Source organism: Rhodamnia argentea, chromosome 4 (assembly GCF_020921035.1).
Source record: "Rhodamnia argentea isolate NSW1041297 chromosome 4, ASM2092103v1, whole genome shotgun sequence".
Taxonomy (NCBI): Eukaryota; Viridiplantae; Streptophyta; class Magnoliopsida; order Myrtales; family Myrtaceae; genus Rhodamnia; species Rhodamnia argentea.
The window spans coordinates 22,386,917-22,395,418 of record NC_063153.1 but is presented as its reverse complement, the minus strand read 5'-3'; the positions used below and the strand labels follow the sequence as shown (position 1 = coordinate 22,395,418).

At 43.2% G+C, this 8,502-nt stretch overlaps 2 protein-coding genes across 3 annotated transcripts; one reads left to right on the top strand and one right to left on the bottom strand.

Annotated features, from left to right (window-relative positions):
* Positions 1–915: 915 nt before the first annotated feature.
* On the bottom strand, positions 916–5,565 carry LOC115740724 (DNA repair protein recA homolog 3, mitochondrial-like). 2 transcript variants are annotated; one of them, XM_030674296.2, is made up of 8 exons: positions 5,225–5,565; positions 4,963–5,020; positions 4,338–4,555; positions 4,104–4,191; positions 3,392–3,573; positions 2,989–3,135; positions 2,401–2,535; positions 916–1,642 (listed from the first exon to the last, which is right to left on the bottom strand). In XM_030674296.2, exons 1-8 carry the CDS (start codon positions 5,279–5,281, stop codon positions 1,259–1,261), a joined length of 1,269 nt encoding a protein of 422 aa, XP_030530156.2. In that variant the 5' UTR covers positions 5,282–5,565; the 3' UTR covers positions 916–1,258. The 2 variants fall into 2 exon arrangements, with proteins under 2 accessions (XP_030530156.2, XP_030530158.2); XM_030674298.2 differs by having other exon boundaries at positions 3,401–3,573; positions 5,225–5,564.
* Positions 5,566–6,224: 659 nt separating this feature from the next.
* LOC115740723 (heat stress transcription factor A-2-like) lies at positions 6,225–8,216 on the top strand. The gene is made up of 2 exons (XM_030674295.2): positions 6,225–6,999; positions 7,209–8,216. Exons 1-2 carry the CDS (start codon positions 6,418–6,420, stop codon positions 8,040–8,042), a joined length of 1,416 nt encoding a protein of 471 aa, XP_030530155.1. The 5' UTR covers positions 6,225–6,417; the 3' UTR covers positions 8,043–8,216.
* The last annotated feature ends 286 nt before the right edge of the window (positions 8,217–8,502 follow it).

Here is an 8,502-nt window from a genome sequence, read left to right as displayed (position 1 = left end):
GATAGGCCTTGTATCCAGGAGTCACATGGCGTTCAATCAATTGAATCCTATGATTTAAAATGGTATGCTGCGTATGAAATGTAGACAACACACAAACAAAAATCTTTCCCAAAAATCCTCGTACGATCCTGTTAAAAATTTGAACTTAGTGAAGCAATTTTACAAGTACATAAAGAGCATTTAAACCGTGACCATGAATTGAGTTTACAAGCATATAAGAAGCATACAAATCCCATAAACAAAGTGATGTCGAATACTTTTCAACACATCCATCAAATTTTTTGCTTACATCAATGTGTCGATTTTCATAAGTAAATGGCGCGGCATATACCACCATCGATTTTCATAAGTAAATGGCGCGGCATATACCACCATCACCACCGTGCGTGGCGTGACACTTAACAAAAAATTTACAACACATTGAAGTTGAAAACGTAACGATAGTCAATCTCATGGGTCTTAAAAACGACACTCAAACCAAGAATGGTATCAAGAATGGCATCAAACTGATCTTTTGACTGGGCGTTTCTTCATTAACCATTTCGGTTAATGTCGCCCCAAATCTCAGAAATCCCCAGACACGTGAAGTAATTTCCATACAATAATAATGGAAGATGTCCCATAGAAATTGGACAAACAAAATGAGGCCGCGCAAACATGCGAGGTGAGACTCCAAATGCCTTATCTCCGATGAAAAACAAAACTCTTCTTTTCCGATGTTACAACAGTAGAGGAAATGACAAGCGCAGTCTGTTTATGGAAAAACATTTTTTTAATGATGACAACTTATATCACTCACGAAATTGAATAAACAAAAAAAAAATTCAAACATTAAATTCTACGAATAATAGACATGTTTTATCAACTAATTAATGCAATCAACTATTTTTAAGAAAATATTATCCAAATCATTCATTTCGCGCAAAAACATTAAATTAAACTTGAATTGCATTCAGATGACCAACTCCTTTCCAGCCCACAAAAATTTGACCAATCACACAACCCATGACAATATGATACACCTACGTTGATGCAACCTTCTTTTTTTCCAGCGCCGATACAACTTACAAGGCCGTGATTTTCGCAGCGTAAGATGATAACGTTGGAGCTGCGGGAAGCATAAAGGTACCTTTAGCAATTGAATCAGGTCCGACGAGCACCCCAACTACCAAATGATCAGAAGAATCAGCTGTAGATAAAATCTGGCAGGCAAAGCCATAGAGCCACTACAGTGGGAAACCTCTGCATGCAAACTGACTTACACTCCAACTGCAGTAGCTGCATCTTCATCGGTAGTTTCAGCTGAGATAATTTCTTCAGAAGTTTCTCCATCCGCAGCCTCTTTATCCAACTCCTTATCTGTCTCAACGAGAAGCTTCTCCCTGAGTTTTGTCATAAGTTCTTCGCGTTCAATGTCGTTTCCATTCAGGAACCCTTTTAAAGCTTCCTTGCCACGAAAACTTCGATCATTCAAAGTGTACATGGCCCCAGCCTTAGTGATGAACTTGTGCTTTAATCCTAAATCAATGATCTCAGAGACGCGGCATATCCCCTTGCCAAATTCCAACTCAAACTGAGCAGTTCTAAATGGAGGGGCAAGCTTGTTCTTCACAATTTTCACTTGTACTTGACTTCCTACAGTCTGCAAAAAAAACAGTAACGATACTTTAAGTGGTGAAGAATATGAACCAAGAACCATATTTTGACAAGAAATGGAGCACTTTCTATCAAGCTTCACAAGATTATTCCCACTGTACTGGTTAACAATACAAGGATTACAAATAGACCCTGCAAATATGTCCAGGCAACATATTTGAACATTGCAACATATAAATGCTTGATCAGATCATCACCTGCTACGAAATGCTTTCTAGCAAAAAGATGGAGCGGGTGCCATGTTTACTTTGACTACATAAAATAATTAGCTCAGTCCTATGTCTTACTTAGAGGAATGAAACCCCTGATACCTGCTATAGCACAGGGCATCTGGAACTGGATTTGTCCCAAAATATATCCACAAAATAGATGCTATTAACGCGCATACACTCTTTCTCTTACCTCCAAATAGGAGTATCCCATCCTGCTTACATTAGATGCAACTAGTAAAACGACCAGAATGAAAGACCATAACATCCACGAACATTTAAGTGCCAAACTCATTTGCCACTGAATCTTAATATAAATTTCAATTATTCACCTGAAACCAACAAACAAATAATGGAATCATGCACTCGCAGAAAGAAATATAATGCAGTCAGACACTGAACACAACTCACACTCTTAAAAAATACTGCTCATTAATCATTGCATTAAGAGATTGGTCAAACAGGAAAGGTTTCCAGCTTAAATAAAGAATATTTAGGGATATTGATGGCATATAGGCGTCAATTTGCAGGTTACCTCTTCCCCCTTCTTTATAAGCCCTATTTTCCGTATATTTAGGCGCACCGAGGCATAGAACTTCAAAGCATTGCCACCACAAGTAACTTCAGTGGGACCACCAAATCCTCCAAAAGTGGAGAGCTTTGATCTCACCTGAATTAAGATGAAGCTTATATGTTCAGATAACTTATTGACCTAACATCAATATGTCAAAAGCAGATATGCATGGCAATTGTAACAAAGATTTTAAAAAAAAGAAGGCATACACATCTAAGATCAACTGGAGTTAAATACTTATGTCATCTGGAAAATCTCAGTGGGTATCTACTGAATATCTTTTATCAGCCTGTCCGCATCTAATTGATTGCTCCAATCAAACAAGGTTGCAGTCAATGTCAAATTCTTATAGCTAAACCTTCAAGCATGATAATAAATTCAAGCTCTAACAAGTGGAAGGACAAAATTTCACAACCTATTGGCAATTATATGACCACTATATATACTTGTAAGGCTCTGGCAGATGCAAAGAAAAGAAAACAACGTCTTACATAATAAGGAGATAAACCCCAGCAATTATGAACCAGTTATGATTTCTAAAGATTATACCTGATTTAAAAAGATCAATATAGTCTGTGATTGTGATAGAGAATGACTAAGTTTGCGAAGAGCCTGGCTCATCAACCTAGCTTGCATTGCCATGTGTGCATCACCCATCTCACCGTCGAGTTCACCTTTGGGGACAAGAGCAGCTACCTGACATATAACTGTGGCTCATTAATCTTCTATATGCGCTCAAACATAAATATGTGCCCATGCAACCCTACACTCGATGCAAAAGAACGGTAAGAGATTTTGTTCCAATAGACATGCTCATCTAAAATGCATCCAGCAAAAGCCAATTGAAACAATAAAAAAGGTCCTCAAAGTAAACCAACTGTACTTGGACAAAGAGAGAAAACAGTCATTACGAGAAATCTAAAGCGTTGACGTTGAGACCCATAAGAAGCACCTTACTTACACTATCGACGACGACGACATCCACAGAACCACTTCTTATGAGAGTATCGACTAGACTTAGAGCTTGCTCGCCACAATCTGGCTGAGACAGCAGCAAGTTTTCAGTCTTCACGCCGATGGCCTCTGCCAATGCGGGATCGAGAGCATGCTCAGCATCAACAAATACACAGTGACCTAAACAATTCAACATAAGCAGCTTTAACATCCTGTAAAAGATATTAAGTAAATGAAAGCAAGTCTCGACAAAACCAAAGAGGATGCCTAATACATTCCGTTACAACCCAAAAACACAAAAACAGCTCATTCTTGTATGCTCCTATTAAAAATGACATCTTTAACAGTATCTGCACATGTTGTTCCATTGGACAAAACAGTGCAGAGATAGCCATTTGCCACATATAATCGTCAAAGATATCGTAAAACATCAACTTATTGACAGATGTCTTTTCTTTTGCTACACACATTTTTTTGCTTTTTACACTCCAAGATGAGTTGCTGTACAAAGTGTCCTCTCTTGACACGGGCAGTTTGGAATTTCAAACAAGAAGACATGCTTCCATTACAACAAAAGAACTTAATCCTACAAGAAACTGAAACAGCAGAACAAGATATGGTGGACAAATTTCTTACAGCATCAATGCACAGTTACAATGATCTGCTTGAGAAACTTTACGAAAGCATCCAAAAACACAAAACACTATTACCTCCTAGCTTTTGAGCTTCAGCAATTACATGTAATGCCAGAGTTGTTTTTCCAGACGCCTCAGGACCATATATCTCCACAACACGCCCCTAAAAGAACTCAAATACAGTATATTTTGTGAGTCTGAGGACATACCTCTAGCATTCCAACATGCATTATAAATAGAAACTCTCAACATCAAATATATCAATTCCGTCACTAGCGAAAAACTGAGTAGGTGGCTGTTAGCTAGTACCTTGGGAAATCCACCAGTACCGAGAGCTATATCCAGAACAAAAGAACCGGTGGAAATCACCGGGACGTGTCTGGGAGAGGGAGATCGGCCGAGCCACATAATCGATCCCTTTCCAAAGGAGGAAGTGATCTGATCCAGAGCTTGTTGAAGGGCCAAGTCCTTCTTAGACAGATTTTCATCATTAGAGTCGCTACCATCGGATTTTGATTTTCTCCTACCTTTACAACAGACAAAAAATTATTGTCTCTATAGAAATAATTCATATAGATAGCACACAGTCCGGAAACCAAACTTTTCGTTCAAAAGAAATCTGTCCTGTAGAGAACAAGCATAAACGATTAAAATGGACATGCACGCAGTTAGCATTTGCACTTGTTGGAAGGTAATGTAGAGACAGAAATGCTGCAATAGGCTCTCAACCAAAGTAACGAGCATATCCCTTATAAACAAGCTATTCCTCAGCTTGTTCACACTTCCATAGAAAAGTTACTCGTAATTACCCCAGACTGCACAGGATTGTCAGATTATCCATCTTCCGTGAACCATATCTCACCAAATGATATCAAAGAACCGATAGCACCAGCATTTAAAACTTAAACCACGTCAAGAGGTTAGTGGAGCTAACCTTTCGAAGAGAAGTTACAAAACCGGGAATACGAGCCCAAAGCCCCTGTTCTACGGCCCTGTGAAGCACGATCGCGGAACAACAAAGCGAACGATCGAAGTGAGAAACTAAGTAGCTCATGCAAAAGAGCGAATCGCATTTCAGACTGCGAGAACACTAGCAAAACTGAAACTTCACCAACCGCAAAGCACGCACCCCGAGAAAAAAATTCCAGAAGAAAAGGAATAGGGGCGAGAAGCAAAAGCGCGCCTCCTGGACATACCTCTAGTTGAAGCAGATAGCGTCGGAGACAACACGCGCCCCGAAAAATTCTCGCCATGGCCACCGGAGCGAGCTGCTGCGTCGGTGGAGGTTAGGGCGAAAGTGAAGGGACGGAGGAGCGGTCGCACGTCCGGACTGCGAAGCATCTACTGCGGACGTGCCATCGCAGCGGAAGCTGAGGAGCCAGTCTCGGAGACGGAGAGAGAGAGAGAGGTGGGGGGAGAGAATGTAGGGTTTGTGTCTCTGTGCGAGTTTTGGTTTTCCCTCGCTTTTGAACTCAGTGACTGGCTCTGGTGCTCTTCCGAGTTGCGGGAGGTCGCCTCGTAGTCCGTGAGTGAGAGAGAGAGAGAGAGAGAGAGGAACCGCTGCTCCATTTGGGCCGACGGTTCGATCGGCCAACCCCCATCGGTTGGGCTTAGTCCGGCCCGGCCCAAACCTCTGGAAACGATATACGATTTTTTTTTTTTAGATTTTTTTAAGGATCTTTAGCAAGAGTGCCCCTTTTGCCGTCGTAGCCGTTCCTGATCAGGAAATCGACTTTTGGAGCATCAAATTAGCAGCTAATTTGAATCCGACACATTTTTAAACTTGGGTATAAGAATTCCCCCAATCGCTTCCAGTATTGTAATAAAGATATAAAAGGAAGTTGATTATCGATGAAACGCGATTGCGTGTCATAAATTGGTGGTCATGTATTTAACCATTTACGTGTGTAATCAAAAAATGAAATCGGCCTGTACATTGGATGTTTCAGTGTGCATTTAGGTGAAGGGGCTATTATTGCTCGTCGTTGAAACTAGGGAAGTGGAAATTGGGGCCACAATGCACAAAAGAATTGAATTCAGGGGGCTAAATCGAAATTCCCACATTCTCGAGGGACTCGAAGTGCGTGGCGACAAAAAGCGGTGAGGCCGAGCGCAGGATCACTCTACAAATGGCAACATCTCTGTCCGAAGCAGGACGTGGCGACTTTCTCTCTCTCTCTCTCTACACATGACTGCGAGGCTGCGACTGTGATTCTGGACTCTCCGTCTTCGCATCACAAGTTCACAACTCTTTCTATATCAAGCCTCGCCTCACGCTACACGCCATAGTCACACACACACACACACACACCCATCTCCATCCTCACTCCTTAACCGAAAACGCAAAACGCCAACGACGCTTTCTTTCCTCACGCAAAGCTGGCTGAAAATGGTGGTGGATGCCAGTGTCGGCGGCGGCGTGCCGTGTCCTTCGGTTTCCTCGAGCATTTCGCAGGAAGAGCCCGCAATGGAAACTGGGGCGACCATCAAGGTAGAGGTTGGTTTTGATTTTGGTGGTGATGGTGGTGATTATGGTGACGATGGTGACGATGGTGCAGTCGATCGTGGCCGAGCGAGGGATAAGAAGCCGTGCTCTTCGAGCTTGTCCTCTGGCTTGCCCGCCGGCGGCAAAGAAGACGAAGATGCTGAGGACGCAGGGATGGTGATGGATCAGGTCGCCGTCTGCAACAATGGTAATAACGGGTCGTCCTCCTGTTCTTCGACCTCGCCGCCGCCGCCGTCGGAGAGGCCGCCGAAGCCGATGGAGGGGCTGAACGAGGTGGGGCCGCCGCCGTTCTTGAAGAAGGCGTTCGAGATGGTGGAGGACCCGGAGACGGACTCCGTGGTGTCGTGGAGCGAGAATCGGGACAGCTTCGTGGTTTGGGACCAGCACGAGTTCTCCAAGGACCTCTTGCCCAAATACTTCAAGCACCAGAACTTCTCTAGCTTCATTCGCCAGCTCAACACTTATGTGAGCTCAGATTCTTTTTTCTTTTGAATTTTTAGTCGCTGTTTTTTTTTTTTTAATCTTAGATTGAATTTATCCCTAGTATGCATGTCTTTTTCCGATGTTGTTATTGTTCTGAGATTGGATGGTTCTTGTCCTTTTGAGGCCTGAGGTGTGTACATTTTGGGTGGAATTTCCACCTCTGAATGATAGAAACATTGTCTGTGCCTCAGGGTTTCAGGAAAGTTGATCCAGACAGGTGGGAATTCGCAAACGAAGGCTTTCTGGGAGGGAAGAAGCACTTGCTGAAGAACATCAAGAGAAGAGGCAGAATCACCAAGAAGCAAGAAGGACACACAATTCCTGAGGATATTCACAGAACGGTGATGGATGCTCAAAGAACTGAGGCGGAGTCTGAAATTCAGACACTCAAGGTAGATCAGGAGACACTGAAGTCGGAAATTCTCGAACTGAGGCAGCAACAGGAGTGTTCGCTGAGTGAAATTGGCGCTGTCGAAGAGCGGATTCGGTGCGCGGAGTGCCGGCACCAGCAGATGTTTCTCTTCCTGGCCAAAGCAATGAGGAACCCCCATTTTGTGGAGCAGCTGGTTCAGAAGAAGAAGCCCAGCAGAGAGATTGACGCGGGCAAATTCATTAAGAAAAGGAGGCTCCTCGCCTCTGACCCTGACCCCGATAGACGCAACTTCGAGGGGAACAATGACCATGAGTTCAGTGCCTGTGGAGATGGCCAGAATGGGATTTTATCGGATTGTGTGGATCAGAAGCCAGATGGGTCTGTGAATCTGGTGCCAAATGAGAATTTTACTGATGCACTCGAACCAAAGTATAATGAGGCAACGGTGCACGGGGATGCGTCCACAATTTATAATGCAATGTCGGAGAAGCTGCTGGATGACAGTAGCCTGATCACTGAAGGAGAGATCGGCCAAGAACTGGCCGTCAATGACAGTAACATATACTTGGAACTGGAGTATCTGATCGGGGAGCCGCCTGACTGGGGCGGCGTGAACGAACTCAAGGAGCAACCTGCGGCATTAATGCCTTGATCCGCCGTATGATCTAATTCTCGTCCTGCAAAGACGTACAGATGGGGAGGTTCTCCCTTGGCAGGGTTTGAATTAGGCTTTGCTCTGGAGCGCATGGAGCTGGTTCCAAAGGTTGGAGGCTCAGAAATGTCTGATAGTCCATTCTTCCAACTTGTGCATAATCCCTTGGATCCTGAAAAAGTCCATTAGCTCTTAGTTACACACAGCTCTGCTGCAGAGTTAGACGTAAATTACAGTGTGGTATGACCTCTTGGATAGTCCACTTACTTTGCATAGCTTTGTTTCATAGATATATGCAGTATTGTATGACAGTATCTCATCCTATAGTAATGAGCTTTTTAACCAAGTTCCAATGGCGTTAACACTTTGCCCCATCATCACTTGACCTAAATTTCAAGACTCGAGCTTTTCAGCCTAATGTAAATCTTTTCTGCGGATGAGTCGCGATTTGTGGATGAGA

Coding starts and splice junctions, on each gene's coding strand:
- LOC115740724 (XM_030674296.2), bottom strand. CDS start 5,281: ATGGCGAGAATTTTTCGGGGCGCGTGTTGTCTCCGACGCTATCTGCTT. Junction 3,136..3,391: donor TCGTCGATAGTGTAAGTAAG/GTGCTTCTTATG, acceptor GTTATATGTCAG/GTAGCTGCTCTTGTCCCCAA. Junction 1,643..2,400: donor TTATAAAGAAGGGGGAAGAG/GTAACCTGCAAA, acceptor TTTTTTTTGCAG/ACTGTAGGAAGTCAAGTACA.
- LOC115740723 (XM_030674295.2), top strand. CDS start 6,418: ATGGTGGTGGATGCCAGTGTCGGCGGCGGCGTGCCGTGTCCTTCGGTT. Junction 7,000..7,208: donor TTCGCCAGCTCAACACTTAT/GTGAGCTCAGAT, acceptor TCTGTGCCTCAG/GGTTTCAGGAAAGTTGATCC.